The 16,525-nt window shown below is 40.2% G+C and overlaps 3 protein-coding genes across 6 annotated transcripts in view; 1 reads left to right on the forward strand and 2 right to left on the reverse strand.

Moving 5' to 3' along the window:
- Positions 1-6,552, forward strand: part of obscna (obscurin, cytoskeletal calmodulin and titin-interacting RhoGEF a) — a 46,397-nt gene extending 39,845 nt beyond the window's left edge. The window contains 11 exon segments of the mRNA XM_034882176.1: positions 105-1,842; positions 2,044-2,172; positions 2,294-2,416; positions 2,875-3,042; positions 3,229-3,334; positions 3,687-3,926; positions 4,529-4,752; positions 4,866-4,880; positions 5,120-5,216; positions 5,576-5,725; positions 5,840-6,552. Of these exon segments, the coding sequence (XP_034738067.1) occupies positions 105-1,842; positions 2,044-2,172; positions 2,294-2,416; positions 2,875-3,042; positions 3,229-3,334; positions 3,687-3,926; positions 4,529-4,752; positions 4,866-4,880; positions 5,120-5,216; positions 5,576-5,725; positions 5,840-6,020 (3,171 nt within the window). The 3' untranslated portion in view covers positions 6,021-6,552.
- Positions 6,550-12,221, reverse strand: guk1b (guanylate kinase 1b). 2 transcript variants are annotated; one of them, XM_034881970.1, is made up of 9 exons: positions 12,109-12,221; positions 10,881-10,998; positions 10,653-10,694; positions 10,180-10,305; positions 8,836-8,932; positions 7,950-8,088; positions 7,548-7,632; positions 7,383-7,468; positions 6,550-7,235 (listed from the first exon to the last, which is right to left on the reverse strand). In XM_034881970.1, the coding sequence occupies exons 2-9, from the start codon at positions 10,990-10,992 to the stop codon at positions 7,203-7,205; spliced, it is 720 nt and encodes a 239-aa protein (XP_034737861.1). In that variant the 5' UTR covers positions 10,993-10,998; positions 12,109-12,221; the 3' UTR covers positions 6,550-7,202. The 2 variants fall into 2 exon arrangements, with proteins under 2 accessions (XP_034737861.1, XP_034737862.1); XM_034881971.1 differs by lacking the exon at positions 10,180-10,305 and having other exon boundaries at positions 12,109-12,218.
- Positions 12,222-12,976: 755 nt separating this feature from the next.
- Positions 12,977-16,525, reverse strand: part of rnf220b (ring finger protein 220b) — a 27,959-nt gene continuing 24,410 nt past the window's right edge. For 2 of the 3 annotated variants that reach the window (XM_034881937.1, XM_034881934.1), the window contains 6 exons: positions 16,418-16,477; positions 16,194-16,255; positions 16,015-16,099; positions 14,939-15,047; positions 13,813-13,887; positions 12,977-13,712 (listed from right to left, as the gene is read on the reverse strand). In XM_034881937.1, coding sequence (XP_034737828.1) covers positions 13,641-13,712; positions 13,813-13,887; positions 14,939-15,047; positions 16,015-16,099; positions 16,194-16,255; positions 16,418-16,477 — 463 coding nt within the window. In that variant the 3' untranslated portion in view covers positions 12,977-13,640. The remainder of the gene's footprint in view (positions 13,713-13,812; positions 13,888-14,938; positions 15,048-16,014; positions 16,100-16,193; positions 16,256-16,417; positions 16,478-16,525) is intronic. The other variant, XM_034881936.1, reaches the window with a different exon arrangement.

A 16,525-nucleotide genomic window follows, 5' to 3' on the forward strand; every position in this document is an offset into this window, starting at 1 on the left:
TAATGTTGAATGTTCAATGAGTTTAAACCACAGTTGACAATATGCTGTCCTTAAAAGAAAACAATCTCTGTCTACACCAGTATCTCTACCATCTCTCTCCCCAGCGTTCGTTGACTTGCATTGGCTCAGTTCTCACGTTGAGGCTCATCCCTGAGCTGCTGGACGCTCCTCTCAGAGAGACTGCAGTGACAGTGCCTCGTGAGCCCCAGGAGCACAGCAGCACCTCTGTGAGCAGTGGCTCCTCATCCGAGTATGACGAAGCTGACTCTTGGGACTTTTTCCAGCACTACAGCCCAACTGAGGAGGAGGAAGAAACTGAGGAGGACTATGATTCTTTAACGGAGAGAGCGCACATCCCTGAGCCTTTTGCCAAACTCCATCTAGATGCAGAGGAGGAAGTGACATTAGGGGAGGAAGAGGAGGAGGAGATGATAGGAAGAAGGAGTGTACTGGAGCGGAGTATGAGCAGGCAGTCGGTTGTGTCATCAGATGTGTCCGGCCAACAGACACCTCACAGGGAGCGTCGGTTCAGCAAGGACAGCAGTCAATCTCTCTACCTTTCTGATGGAAGTGAGGGTTCAGGCAGTGACGGAGCTCGTATCCCTCGTGGTAGCGTCATCCGAAGCACTTTCTACAGTACATCTCATCAGCTTTCCCCCATGTCTGCCAGACACATGACATTACGGGACAAATTCCAGGTGAAAAAGCAGGAAAGAGGCCGCAAACCACTCCGGAGAAGCTTTTCTGGACGTCTCAATGAGCCTCTTATTGAGTATGTGGAGGATGAGACAGAGACCAATCGTGGCCAAAGACGGGGATCTGTCCAGCCTACAATGCAGAAGTCCTGTTCCTTTGACAGTGGTGTTGGCCTTGCCCACACCAATGTACCCCCTCACAGGAGGAGCAAGTCTCTTGATGAGTATTCACGGCGATCTCCCAGCTCGCCCAAGTGCACAAAGTCGGGTGAAGAAGAAGGCTCTCAAAGTCTAAAGGAAGATGTAACAGATGATGAAGTTGCAGGGAGAGGATTGTTGGCCATCCCGAGCCCTCAGCAACCCACAAGAAGAAGAGGCTCTGTCGCTCCAATACAAGGGACTTGCTTGCCAAGTGGATCCTCTGTTGCCTCAAGCCTCCTTGCTGGAGACAGAATGTGCCCCAGGCTGGATCAGGAGCAGACAGCGGTTGACACCTTCGCTGGCTCCCAGGGGTCTCTTGCTGAGTCGTCTATTTTAGAGCAGGGTGGCTCTGAGTCTTCAAGCAGATTTGGCTCCTATGAGGAGCTGAGTCATGGTCATCTTAGAGCAAGACATAGATCAGGAGAGAGGGAAGTGTATGATGATCAAGGGGAGCCTCTGATTCCACCATCCCCATGCTCATTCCAAGAGGTTAAACCGGGAAGCTTGTTACCCAAGGCCCCGCCACGTAACCGCACCCGCTCCAACCCCAACTTATCCACAAACAGCAGGGGTCAGCTAGGGACCTCACTAACAGTGAGCCCCAGTCCCAGCCTCTCTTCTCTGCAGGCTCCAGAGAGGCCTCCAAGAGCCAAGGACAGGAAGGAGGGCTGTGGCCTCCAAAGGCATGCATCTGCTCCGGCCCTCGAAGCTCGGCCACCTACAGGAAAGTCCCCCAAGCTGGGACTGCTGAAGATCTTCCGCAGGCAGTCCTGGACGAGCCATTCATACTCCCAGCTGGACAACACAGAGTTAGGACCCACACTAGGAGAGATCATGAAGCCAGATACTCCCACCATGTCTCTGAGGAAAAAAATGAGAGCTTCAGCCTCCAGCCTGACCAAGCTGTTTTCCAGGTCTTCTAGTAAGGAGGATGTGAATAAAGGAGGTAAGCTATCCCAAATAATGCTAATTTTAATTGATCAATTACCGGAAATTATGGTAAGCAGCCTCCATACAAAGGAAAATGCTAAAAATACATTGGCGATAATTTATTTTATTTATCTGAGTTGTCACTAGTCTCAGTTATGTTGTACTGAACACTCATTTTCATTTTTTTTCTGTTTGTGTTGTTTGTCTTTTACAACAGGGCCGATAGTTAAAGATTCACCTCACATCACACCGGAAAGGCAGCATAGAACTGGTCTTGAGAGTCCAAAAAAGAGGAACTCCAAACTTTTACCTTCTTTTAAAATACCTGCATTCAAAACGACAAAAGGTAGCGAATGAGCGACATTCTGTGGATTATGTATTTGCAGTCCAAAATGTCCTAAAAACCTACTGTCTTCATTTTGCTACAAGCCTGGCTGTATATGTTTGTTTTTCTCCATATTTTCCAGATCTGCTGGCCCGTCCCAACAAGGCTGAAGTGCTCCAGTTAGATGGAGGTGGAGTCCTGCTGGTTTGGAAACCAGTCCAGTCCAGTAACCCTGTCACCTACTGTGTGCAGTACTGTACAGAAGGTGGGTTCACAGAGACAATACAGCAGCACAGATATTTAATTGGTTGTTTGTGTTAAAAGGAAACCAAATTAATTGTTTATGTTAGATAGATATAATAGTTCTTATTACTGAAATTGAAAATGTAATCTATTTGTCTACAATTTTTTTTTTATGATGGCAGTTAAAGGCCTTGCATTTAAAATCTGAGCATATTGACAAATATTTTTGGACATTTTCTTACCCTGACACAATATATTTAGACAATAAAGTTTTTATATTTGATGATATAAAAGGTTTTGCCAATTGATATTGGCTACTTTCTATTTAGTCCATGCCGTATACTTCTTTTACTTCCAAATTGACCTCAACAATCATTTACAATATCAATGATATCACTGTTGCATGGATCTACTGCAGCCTTAAAATGTGCAGTAGGTGTGGACTTCAGAGTAAAACTCATGTGCCATGTTCCTTCTTAGGTGGGGAGTGGACAGTCCTGTCGGAGGAGGTGACTGACAGCTGCTATGTGGTGAAGGACTTACCCAGAGGAGCCTCTTATGTGTTCAGAATGGGTTGCATCACCAAGACAGGAGCAGGACCTTTCAGTGATGCTTCAGCACCTGTTGTCATGGCTACTCATCCTGAAGGCAAGACAAATACTCACATGTGTGATCTAATTTCCTTAATTTCCTTCGGAATAAATAAAGTATCTCTATCTCTATAATTCACGTAGCAGTAATTTGCCTCATTAAGGCAAATCAACTGTGAAATGTTCAAAGGGCTACTATACGAAAGGTTACAGTGTTTTTACCTGTATTTACTCTGTTGTCCAGACATTCACATTCCTCTAATCCAGACTGAGTCACTGGGGTCGAAGGTCACTGGGTCAGAACAACAGACAACACACAAGAACTACAATTTCCTCTCTGAGGTCAACAGGTGGGATTTTAAAGTAGAAGCTGCAATTTTTGAGCAAAACAATCTGTAACTTATATTTTATGTAAATGTATTTTGAGATACCGTCATTTTTCTTTATTATTTTGCACATGATGATGTTTTTCTTTCTGGCTTTTATTTTGAAATATAGGTGTGACTTTCAGGTTTCTTGAGTCTGTCACAGATTGTGATATTTCTGAATTCAACCTGATGTTTTGTGCTATTTCTTTCCATTATTTTTATGTTTTTACCCTATTATGGAAATAGAAACAATAATCTTATTCAATACAGTTAATAATTAAGAAGATTTAGGATTAGAGTATTCAGATGCATTAGTTGTTTTGTTGTCTCACAGGGGTCGTTTCAGCATAGTTACCCTGTGCAGGGATGCTGAGACCAGCCAAGTGTTTGTTGCCAAGATCACCCCTTACCAGGCAGAGCAGAGACAATTGGTGCTGAGGGAATACCAGCTGCTGAAGAGGCTTCATCACACACACCTGGTGCAGCTACACACTGCCTATTTCACCTCCTGCTACCTGGTGTTAGTGGAGGAGCTTTGTCCCGGCAGGGAGCTGCTCTACAGTTTGGCAACGAGGTAAAGGAAGGCTTGAGAAACATAAGCCAGAAACCAAATCATTGGTGATGAGATTGACGAATTTAGCAACAATATCAAGTCCATTACAGTGGAAACCCTCTATATGGCTTTTCTTTTTTACCTCCATATTTTGTCCTAAGGGGCATGTAGGAGAGAGAATCCAGGCTGAACTGATCACTACATAATTACAAAATAAGAAGTTCTAAAAACTAAACTAAGCACCAGATGTCCCATGAGAAATACTGCTTTAATTAGGGCCAACAGGCCATATTAGGCTTTCTCAGACTAACTGTCACACGGATGTTACAGAGAAGGATTCAATGTTATCTAATAAACTGTTTTGATGTAATTTAAACATATACGTCTTAATTTACATTGAGATACACAAATTGAGGTTAACTGAACACTGTTAGTAGATGACCGACATGTGCCACATGGACACTTACTGGATGTGATCAATGTAACATATTTTTTAAATGATCATTATCTATATTCTGTTTCTACCTATGTCAAGCAGGGTTATTTTATGCAACCTGTAGCCATTTGTCACATACTGTTGTTAATTTTAACACACCTGTCTGTCTTTGCGTGTACCCTCTTAGAGATCTGTACGCAGAGACTCACGTTGCCGAGCTGCTGGTTCAAATTCTGAGTGCAGTTGACTACCTTCACAGCCGTCGAGTCATCCACCTGGACCTGAAGTCTGACAACATGCTGGTGGATGATTGCAACCACCTGAAGATAGTTGACTTGGGCTCGGCTCAGTCCTTCACACCCGGTCAGCCTGTCAACATCGAGCACATCCAAGGCCTGTCAGAGAGCAAAGGTACCGATGTATTTCTGGTTTAATTTCAACTACAATGTATACGATTGTAGAAGCTTGCATTGTTGTAGTTTCTTCTAATGTACTAAAGCTTTGACTATCATGGCCTCCAACAGACTGCCGCAGCAAAGGTACACATTCTTTAAAGGAGGACGGATTGATGGACGGAAATAATTACGCCTAACTTCATCTACATCAGCTGATCTATAGCCTAACAAATCAAGTCCATTTTCTTATCTGTTTTTATCCATTTCTTTCTGGTTTGAGTCCTTTTACTAATTCAGGAAATTAAGCATGTAAGTGATTGTGGCATTGCCAGTAACAGCATAACTCTTTATGATCAATATCCTGTTTCTGTCTGTTTTGCCAGTTTATATTGTCCTTCCTAAAGCTCCGGAAATCCTGGAAGGTCACGGTGTTGGGCCAGAAACTGACGTTTGGGCTATTGGAGTCCTGTCGTTCATCATGTAAGTATAGCAATATATAAAGAAAGTCAGTGTTCAACCATATTCTTGCTACTTTAAAATAAAAAATATATATATCTGTAATTTGATAAATGTGGCTCCCACTTTTGCAATTGTTATTACAATATTATTCTGACATTTCATTAAACGATAGCAGGCATCATTGGATGACACATTAACACTTCTAAAGATTGAATCATCCCCATTTTCTTTCTTTAGACAATCCTCTTTTTCATTAAGGTTTATGAAATGTTACCAGTGAATGAATCGTCTGTAGTTCAGTGATGCTGAATTATAAAGTACTTTATTAATAGATACTGATCTATTTTTGTATGACAGTTTTTTGCTCGTTTCTTCACTAGGTTAAGTGCCGACAGCCCGTTCCATGCAGAGCATAGCTGGGAGCAAGACAGAAACATCAAGAAAGGGAAGATCCAGTTTGGGCGCTGTTACCCTGGTCTGTCAGAGGGAGCCTTAAACTTCATGAAGAGCAGCATGAATAACAAATCCTGGTGAGCGTGTCTCTCAAAATGTAGTTTGCATTAGAGAGATTGTTTGTGTAAAAAGTCATATTAGTAAATTAAGAACATAAATGTGTTTATCCTAATATGATAAATGCTTTGCAGGGGGAGACCCACTGCAGCCGAGTGTCTCCAGAACCCGTGGCTGCGTGCCCATCGTGGCCCACACAAAGGCCGACACTCCAAAGTGTGTTTCTCCACAGACAAGCTTAAAGATTACCTCAAGCAGAAAGAGGAGAAACGAGACCAGGTCCGCACTAAGATTCAGGGCCCCTTCTTCCAGTAAGGCAACACTGTGAGGGGTTCTTTTACTATTGGCTTTTCCTAGAAGCTATAATCAGAACATTTCATTTTCAGTTTCCTGTGTGGCTCATTTCTAACTAGCTGGAGCCATAGAAACCATTATAGTGTCCTCTGATTTTGAAATTGTGATGCGTCTTAATACATTTTTATAGTGTACTTATCCATTAGCTTGTATATGTTAGTGTGCTGCATTGTTTGTGCTTTGGTTTGTATGAAAACATAGCAGGGATAAGGTTTAGTCAAAGAGTGCATGAGTTGTAAAATTTAGATTTTGTAACATGTGAAACTGTTGTTTTGCTCCTCAGTGTCAAACCGTTTTTTTTCAGGCAGAGTTTGGCCAAACATGCAATCAGTTTTCTTGTAAATGTACACATATTGCCTTAAATTTATGATGTACAAATGGAAAATCAATTAGATTTTTGAATGCTTCATAATAGTTAAATATTGGATAGTCAACCACCCGAATGAGTTGATAAATGAAAGATGAATTAAAAAGCACAAAAGTGGTCAAGTCATTGTCCTCACATTCTTTATTTAGACTCATTGGTACACAAACACACATGCAAATGTTTTAAATGCAATACATGCAGTCATTCTATCTCAGATGCATGGACTTCCTTCATCACTTCATCACATAAAACAATATGCAGCATGTGAGTAGCTATTAAAATACCATATTAGTTATAATCGACATACTATACTATGAGTGAATTTATTTATACTGTATTATAATTCAACAAAACAAATAAATGAAAAGTGTAACTATTTTGCTGTGAGTAGCTGACTGGTGGTACTGATGTGTACTCCACACTTTGGCTTATGAAGACCAAATGTAGCACTGAATGTGGCAGTTGTCATAGCGAGCTGGCAGAGATGTGTGGGCTAGGATGTTCACTGCTAGAAATCAACCATTGTCTTTTCTAAATCTAACACAAACCCCCATACTCTCAGTCAAAAAAAAAAAAACGTCATTCAATTGAGAGTCCCTCTTTTCTTTCTTAGCGTAAGTGAGCAAACCTCCGACCATATAACATAGAAGGTGAAAGAAAACCAAACTTTTCTCAAGAAGAAAGTTTCTTTCAGATGTGTTTGCCGTCAGTGAAGATGGAGTTATTCAGGCCGGAGTCTCAAGTGTTGGTTCTTCTATCCAGCAGCAGTTTCATTCCTAAGATTTGGCCTCCTGAACTTTTTGGATATCCTGCTCAAAAAGAGATGACAATACTTTTCACTTTTTGTGCGTTCAACTACTGCTCTTGTCAAGAGTGTGATGCAACAGCTGACAGACAATAGTCGCTAAGTAGTTGTCACATAAGTAAGCGAAAGAGTATTTTATAATTTTACTCACGTCATTGAGGATAACTTTCAGCTCCTCGTAAGCCCTCTCTAAGTCATCATTAACGATAACAACATCAAACACTCCGGGCTCGTTACCTACGGAAGAGAATTGGGTCAGCTGCAATGGTTGTCGTTTTTCAGCATCATGCCTGAAGGGAACTGCTGAGAAACTTACTGAGCTCCATATCGATGCGCGCTGCCTCCAGGCGTTTTTGTAAACTCTCCTCTGTTTCTGTCTGTCTGTCCCTCAGACGTTTTTCCTGAGAAAGACGATGAAACAAGACATTATCGTTCAACTGAGAGTTGCTCCAAAACAGCTGTCATGTCAATTTGTGTTATATTTTTATTTTTCTCAGACCAATTTGTGTCTCACTAGAGTTTTTCAAAGGAAATTTATATACATCTATTATTGCAATCAATATACATTTTAGTTAAATGCCACTATAAGCATATTTTACATTCTTTGACAGCCCACTTTGCACAAGCAACATGGGAGCTTAAGAAATACAATATGTTAATTAAATGAATACAAAATATTGCAATTACATTAATACAATATACTACATTGGACTTTTACCAGGATCTCTATAGAGGGAGGCTGAATGGAGATGTAGATGGGGTTCAGGTCAGTCTCTTTAATCCTCTTCACCCCCTGGATGTCCACATCTAAGATGCAGATTAGGTTTTTGGCCTGCACGTCTTCTATGGCAGCTTTACTACAGAATCAATGCATTGTTACATGATAAAACCATTAAAAAACAACCAGGACTACACATCTGAACATGGATGGGCTTGACAATGTCCAACCGGGTATTGAGAATGTAATTGGGTCATTTTGTGTATGTCACCCCCAGTAACTAAGGTTAAGAGGATTGCTTGCTTGATCCAAGAGTCGTACTACAGTATGTGTGTGTTATCCTCAGAATAAGAGGAAGAGATTAAAAGGGACATAAGAGCTGCTGAGCTGTAGCGTTGTTCTTTTTGACCTGAGGGGAGGGTTAAATCTCCATCTTTCACCAGACTGTATTCTCTTGAAACCTGTGGCCAAGCCAGAGGGTACTCTCTAATAAGACAACACCAGTCTTACCTTCCACTAAATGAAGTTTAACCAATATCAGTAACACTGATACTATATTGTATTTCACTCATATTAACTCAGTTTATATGTCAGATTTTTATCCAGTTGGTGGCTCTGGCTTCTGAAACAACATTTAGACCAATAGAAAACAGTAAAAGCATACAGATATGTTCTTTTTTGCAGATGAGCTGTTTGCTAAGACATTGCCCCTTGCATGGTCATTGAAACTGGGACACCTTTGGTCCTAAAAATAAATCGTTTTAAACAAAGAAAATAAAATGAGTCCAAAAAAGATTGTGCATCTAAATCATAGATGTTTTTGAGGTTGCTCCTGATTATGTGGTGAAAAAAAGGGTGGCATTCACGCAGAGCTGCAAATATTTACCTTGTTCCATACAGGTTGCCTGAAAACTCAGCGCTTTCAATGTAGTCTCCGCTGTCGATTCCCTCCTGCATGGCATCTTTTGTTGTGAAGTGGTAGTCTGTAAGATGCAACATTAATAAAGAATCTAGCTCTGTCGTGAAAGCTTGCACAGCAGAACGAAATGATTGGAGAGAGGGGATGGGAATCAAATGAACGCTCACTACCGTTTAAAGTGAGTCTTGTTAACTAACCAGGAACATCACAGGCAAAAAAGAGAAGAAAATCCTGGCACAAAGGATAAACATGTTTCCATTTTACCAGATGATATTACTGCTGCGATGATGGTGTGTTTTCAAGTGTGTGATATTCTCCGTTGAGTTTAATTTGAGACAGCACATGTAGTATGCAGTCATTATCTAATGATGAAGCATGCAAAAAATGAGAAATATGTGTTCTTCTATAAGAGTAACTGTTACATAGCAAATTATATTGTCCATACCAGATCCATTGGCCTAAATCTTCATAACTTCAAAACCTCTGGGGATCTACAACAGCAACATTTTAGGAACAAACACCTTACTTCTTCTAACACATGTGGACACTGCGATAGCACACAACCATTAGCAGTAAAACATGAAGAGTCGGCTCAGACTGAAGTAACAATCTGAAGGGAAACGCTGGATAGAACAGCAAGTGGATGCGCTGTAAACAAATCTAAAACCAGCCTGGAAACAAGGAAGGCATTATTTTAAACAGGGAAACCTGCAGTACATTAAGTATTTCTACCCTAGATCAAAAGCTCCGTTTGGCCCAAATTGAGCAAAATCCACTGTTTTGTTTTAGACCAATAATAATCTTTTTAGTGTCTGACATTGTCAGTACAAATAAAACACAAACGGCATCTTACAAAAGATCCTTTCCAATGTATGTGAATTCATTACAGGGAAGGGACAGCAGTGTTTACAAAGCTCAGATGGATCCCATGTTATAAATTCCCAAATTCCTTGTAAGTGTTACTTGCTTGGCAATGTTCAGATTCTGAAATCTTTCTCTTGGGATGCTAATGGTTGGTTGCAAATCATCAATGCTCCATCAGCCAAAGTGGGAAATGGGACAGGGTTTTATGGACACAAAACCTCACGAGACTGGAAATGGGAATGACTATCGAGGCATCACAGGGGGCTATTTTCAAAAGCGTTTTACTCCAAAGTGTAAACTGTCTGATTCTGATTACTCAGATGATTAAATGCTTTTCTTGTCTCTTGGTTGTTTGTTACAAAGTGAGTAGTTCAATGCAGGGTGGGAGGATGATGAAAGTAACCCCTCTGTCTTAAAAACTGTGATCGGTAATCACACCGAGGTCACCTTTATCTGTGGTTTCAGATTTGTTTTCACTCGACAATGAGGCTGACTTTTCTAAGTCTTCAGAAGAGAAGACGTCTGCTACGGGCAGTAAAGTAAACCCCAGAAGCATGGGAAGCGTGTTCAGCCCTATGAAGAAAGCAACAAAAGGCAAAAAAAGAGGTTGTGTGAGATGTGTGCATTTCACTTGGGAGTAACAAGTGTTGTGGGCGATTCTTTTTTTTTTTTTTCTAGAGCAGGCAGGTGGAGGAGGCGAGGAAATGTGGTACAGAAACAGAAAGAAAAGAGAAAGACAGCTCTACACATTCAAGTCCAAGTCCAGGCCTTCTGAACAATGAATCGCAGAGCCTATGACAGTCTGAAGGTGCTAAAAACATCCACCAAGGTGCTGAAAACATCAACCACCCACTTGTAACATTTGTGCAGATACCAAAAGGTGTCTCAAACCAGTTTGTTTTGAGCCAGAACTACTGTACCTTTTCCATTTTCCTCTCCAGGTCGGGGGTTTCGTGTTGTGTCTGTAGAACGAGAGGATTTCATCATTAAACCCCTATCCAGAAATAAGTGGAAACAACTTAAGATTTATGTATACAACACAAAAATGTATTGGAAGTTTCAGAGTAAGACCATCAAGCTGACATTCTGACTCCTCAGACAGGATGTTGAGACAGAAGCCAATAACCAGTTACCACACTCAAACGTACGTGACACGCTGAATCCGAAGACGTCCTCATGATCCTTCATTAGCCTCTTCATCAGAGTGCTCTTCCCTGCTCCTGAAGGGCCGCTCAGCACCACGGGCCTCGGTCTTGACATTGTTCTGAGACAGACAGACGGGGACAGAGGGAGCTCAGGTTTGTTTGTGCCAAGAGCAGATTATGTGTGTGCAAGCTGAATCTTTTCTTTTTTTTTTTTCTTTTTTGCACTTGAAAAGTTTATTCAGAAAATGGTTTTAAATAATTGATTTTTGACCTTTTCATTTAAACACCATTTCTATGAAGTATGTTAAACTCCTCTTATGCATTACTTTGCAGTGCTGGTAAAGATGATCAATTATCCTGTCGACTGTTGAAGGTGCAGTAAAGTTAATCCTTTGATCCAAGCTTCTTTTAACCACTAAAGCGTCAGGAAGAAACGTCCCAACACGCACACACCAGGTTAAAAGCAGACATTTGCTCTTAAATTATTGTGCTTTCTCCACTTAGGTGTAATAAAAGACAACACTTGGAAATTCTACTTCCTGTTCCCTTGAAATATTTGAACATGTCCATGTCCTGTCTGCTGACTTGTTAGACAGACGGAGGCCCCGAGGTTAATGTTAAGAGTGCCTGTTAATAAAGTCATGACAGGTCAGCCAGCAGGATAAATTAGATCTGGGCCAGGTGGCACAAAGGATCCAGGTCAAGTGACCCAGTTACCTGCTGCGCTAAGAAAGGATGATATTTCAGGGTAGCTACTGAAACAATTCCTTTACGTAAAAAACACACTGGTACAATAACTCAATAATGCAGTCAGAGTCTGTTACAGTCAAAAACACCTCCGATGTCTCCCTCAGACATGTTGATATTAGGAAGTATTTAAAGCTGCACTATCAGATGAGAACAGTTAAAGATATCAATACTATCACAAACCATTGATTTGTAAATGGTAAAAAGTTATTGACAGATCTAAAGGGATATCTACTTTAGCCTTTGCAAAGTGTTGACCTCAATGCAAGATTACATTAAATGCACACACACACACGCAAAAATGTAATGCACGGATTATAGATTTAAAAATGTGTAGCATGACAGGCTGTACGTTTAGATGTAATACAATTTAAATGCAGTTTTCTTTTAGGTTTAGTTGAGGTTTGCATCCAAACATAAACTCACATTAATCCCATTTGTAATCGACTCTTTTCATTGTGTAGTTAAAAATATCCACCTTACCTTTCTTTACAGCTCTGTACAGTTTGTATCGTAGAAATGTTCAACAGCGGATGATTCTTTAGCCAGGCTCACTGTGAGTCTGAATAACCAGCACCTCCCTCTGGCTCAATGACCAATCATGTTTGCATAATGTTTTTACAGGTCACACCTTGTGTTCACCCAGTGGGCAAGGTAGATGGTGTTTATATGAAAAACATCATGCACGCTGAAGCAGAAGCTTTATTTACATTTATTTGTTCATTTGTTTCTGCCAAAGACATGTTGCTTTGGCACCAGATTTGGGTTTTAGGCCTGGAAAGGAAAAACTTCAGATAAAGAGAAAAATATACTGTAATTTATACCAGAATTTCATTGTATGGTTGTAAACATCTGACATAACTCTTCTACACAAAGTTGGTCTAGATGAAGCATTTTTTTTACCTATATTTATCCAGGATACTGTTCACTTTTAGAAAATTACACATATTTATACCTGTAAGCTGCTGAGGTAGCTCCACTAGAGCACCCTGAAGGATAAAGTGGTGACAACGTGGGGAGCATATGCTCTGCTCTTACACTTTTACTATTACAATGGAGTTACATTTTGAAAACTTTACATCATCCTGCTATTATCTATAATGAATGGAGGATTTTTGTGGTCTTTTCCTTCTCTGTGAATGAACCTTGCAGCGTCTGTTCCTCACGCAGTAAAAGCTCAGCAGGGTTTAGTGTCCCTCAACTTCAGATGAGCTGTGATGGGCTCTGCCTGACTAATCCTGCATCGACCCACTTCTTAAAGGGCGAGTTCACCCCATAAGATACTTATTCACGCCTGAAATCCAGACACTCCTTTTACCCCAGCAGAGGAAATATACTGTGAAACCACAACCTTTTAGACACGCATTTTATTGTAGTAACATTGATAAAATTCTATTTAATGAGCCTTTACAAAGAAACACATCAATGACAAAGAAAAAATGAGCTTGGATGAGAGAATGTTTCCAACCTACAAGATCTAAACGAATAAATGATCCAAGCAAAGACAAACCCTGAAGAGTAAATACAGTTGGGTTGTTCTACTAGTCAATATGGCACGCACACACACTCTCACACACACACACACACACACACACACACACACAGATCCAAACACAAAACTTTGTACATGTGCTTTGCATGTGATTCAACTAATTTGTTTTCCTCAGAAAAAATATTACAAAATCGATAAATATTGTCCCAAAGCATTTTCTTTTCTTTTAGGTTTTCAGTGCCTGAGCTCTCAGTTGGTTTTATGTGCGTCTTCTGACCTGGTCGATGTTTTGATGTTGCAGCAGGAACATGGATATTGTACAGGGCTGTAAGGAAGGTCAAAAGTTACACTTGCTCTTCTTCAAATTGTCAGGGTTGAGTGGATGTTATTACACTGACAGGCAGGACCAGGAAGGTGTGAGAAGGAGGAAAAGGGTGGGTCTATGACAGGCCAGCTGCCCACAAATCCACCCATAATTGGTTAAAACAGAAGAGGATCTTTTCCTTATTTTATGAGAGGCTGTGTCACAGGTAGACCCGCCTCAGGTCTCCAGGTGAGGTGATGGTGTTGCACAGTGGACACAACTTCTTTGCTCCCTAAAGAAAAGAAGAGATGAACGCATTTTATTAAAACACTCTGATCATTTTAACTTCATTTATCATGTTTTTGTGAATCATCACGAATCTGATGTTTTACCAGCGTTCGAAGCCAACACTCCTCACAGTGAACATGCCAGCACTGGATGGAGGTGAGAGGGGTCGTGTACACGTCCTGCAGAGAGAAAACACAGGTCATGAGATTTTTTTACATGCAGTACATAAAGCTGCCACTAGATGTCCATGTGAAGCTACAATAAGAGCATTTAAAGAAGCCCTTTCAACTACAGGAAATGTCCAGCTGGTGTGTTCAGTGATTTATTGCACTATACTGTTTGTGTTTCAATACACAATAAAATTTACATTGTATTGTATTGTTTTAGCAATAATCTTTATAAGTTAAAAAAAAAATGAGCAAGGTAAATACATCACTTTAAAATCACAATAAAGTTTCTCCTTCTACACAAAAGTATGGCTTTAGCGAGTAGTGTATTCCCAAGAATAGGAATCTGATGAGAGGTCCACCTGGACATAGCAGCGTGATTTTCTAATATATTTTAAACTTAGATTTTAATTGTATGAAGTCCATATGGCGTCATAGAGCTGTTTCTGTGCTCGTAGTGGAATAACTTGTTCTCTACTAATCTGTTAATCATTTGCTCTATAAATGTGAATTAAATTATGACAAATATTCTCAGAGGCCGGCAATACAGCCTGATCTTCGAAGAGCTTCTTGTGTTCAACCCAAAATAAAGATAAAAGCAAAGAAAAGCAACAAGTTTTAGAATCTGCGGTAAGCAAAATTGCCATAATTCCCTGAAATGATAAATTGATTGTTCAAATATTGTCTGTTTATATTCTGTAGGTCTATTATTTGATTAATGGACTAATCACTTCAGCATTAGAGTCAAATAGTAAACAAAAATCTAATCAGTCAATCAAATTGACATGCATTGTAATTTCATTTCAACAAAACAGTTTTAGCTGAGATTTTAGTGTTTCACATACAGTGTCTATAAAAAGAATATATACAAATATGTGTCAAAGGATCCAAATATCATCATCAGCACATTTTACAGTATGTTCCATTGAAAGAGCATGACCGATGTTATTGACCTACTGGCCAAAACACAGGTCTTAACAGGACTGTCACCAGTTTTTGCATGACTGCTCTGTTATCTCTATTCTGTTTCTGCTCTGTTGATTTAATTTGCCTTCATACTCACCATGCAGATTAGGCATTTAAATCTGTCTCCTTTAGACAACTGTTTCTCCAAATCTCGTATCCGAGCTTTAAGTACATCTAAAGTTGTCAGTGTGGAATCCTCTGAGAGCCTGCACACAGACACACACGCACACACACACACACACACACACACACACACACACACACACACACACACACACACACACACAAATGGACGGTAACAGGAGGGGAAATGGGAGAGTGCGTGAGTTAGGCAGACACTGGAAAGTCATTTATAAATCGAAGACAGATTAAATTATTCGCTGGCCAACATGGACACTGAGCATGAAATTTAGCAGCAATCACATTGCTTGCATTCAGTGTCTCATTTATCATAGGCAGAAGGTGTGTGTGTGTGTATGTGTGTGTGAGAGGTGTCAAGGTCCTCACAGAGATAGACAAATGCATTGACGCATGCACAATTACTGGATAGACTGTATGTGCAGACATACTGTACAGCGAGGCAGACAGGCTGCAATGCATTAAGTGTGATGAAATGTGTGTACATGCATGCGTCGCCTGCTGTGACCGGGATTGATGATATCATCACATTGATATAGTATTGTGTATCAGGCTGGTGGGTGCAGGGGCGGGTAGCGGTAACTGATACAACGGAGAGAGCCGGGCCGCCAAAATACACTTTACAGTAAGGGATACTATCAATTTCTCAGCTCTGATTGGCTAATTTACACCTAAATTGTTTACACCTGGGATTTATTACACCCAACCTATCTTCAACCTATCAACCGATATTACCCATGATTTGAAAGGATTTTTAACTAAGATTTCTTTCTGGAATCCAAACAATCTGACTTTTATTACACAAAAAGACATCATCTTTGGTTGTTTTTGTTGTTTCTGTAAATGATAAGTCTAAAAACAATTAGTCATTAAACCCTTGTAACTCTTTCAATAAAACTTTAAAACACAACCTGAAGTGTGTTATCAATTATGTTGAAATTGTTTTTGAGATTATAATCAGTGAGAAGAGGATATCTCTGGGAAATGTGACAGTCATGTTTGCTGTGTGTTGTAAGCTCTGAGCGACAAACTTACATTTCTATCTCAGAGTTTTTGCAGGTTTTAGGGAGAGCAGCTATGCTGCCGTCCCCTTTTTCTCCACTGCTGGTAGATGGACTCCCTGAGTGAACAAACACATATAAGAGAAGCATCAACCTCAGATCCTGTCCTTGGACTATTCTTTCATTTTTCCTTATTTAGTTTACTTAACTCACCATCATTTGACCATTTGGAAAATTCTAGGCTTACTCTGGAGTCAGGTAATGTACTGCTTCTGCAGAAAAAAAAAAAAAGAACAAAACACACATTTAAAAGCCAAATAAGATATAAGATTGAAAGAAAAATATCTCGTGATAAATTATGACCAATTGACTATGGTCATTTTCATGTCTTATTGAATGTCCACTGTGAATGAGACCCTATCAAGTGGGTTACATACTTCACGGTTGTCTCTTTGGAGCTTTCTCCTGAGCAGGGGAATACATCTGTCTCTGTGTACCTGAGAACAAAGGTCAGGAAACAGAACAACACAAGGCTGACAACAAGC

This window comes from Etheostoma cragini, chromosome 9 (genome assembly GCF_013103735.1).
Source record: "Etheostoma cragini isolate CJK2018 chromosome 9, CSU_Ecrag_1.0, whole genome shotgun sequence".
Classification (NCBI taxonomy): domain Eukaryota; kingdom Metazoa; phylum Chordata; class Actinopteri; order Perciformes; family Percidae; genus Etheostoma; species Etheostoma cragini.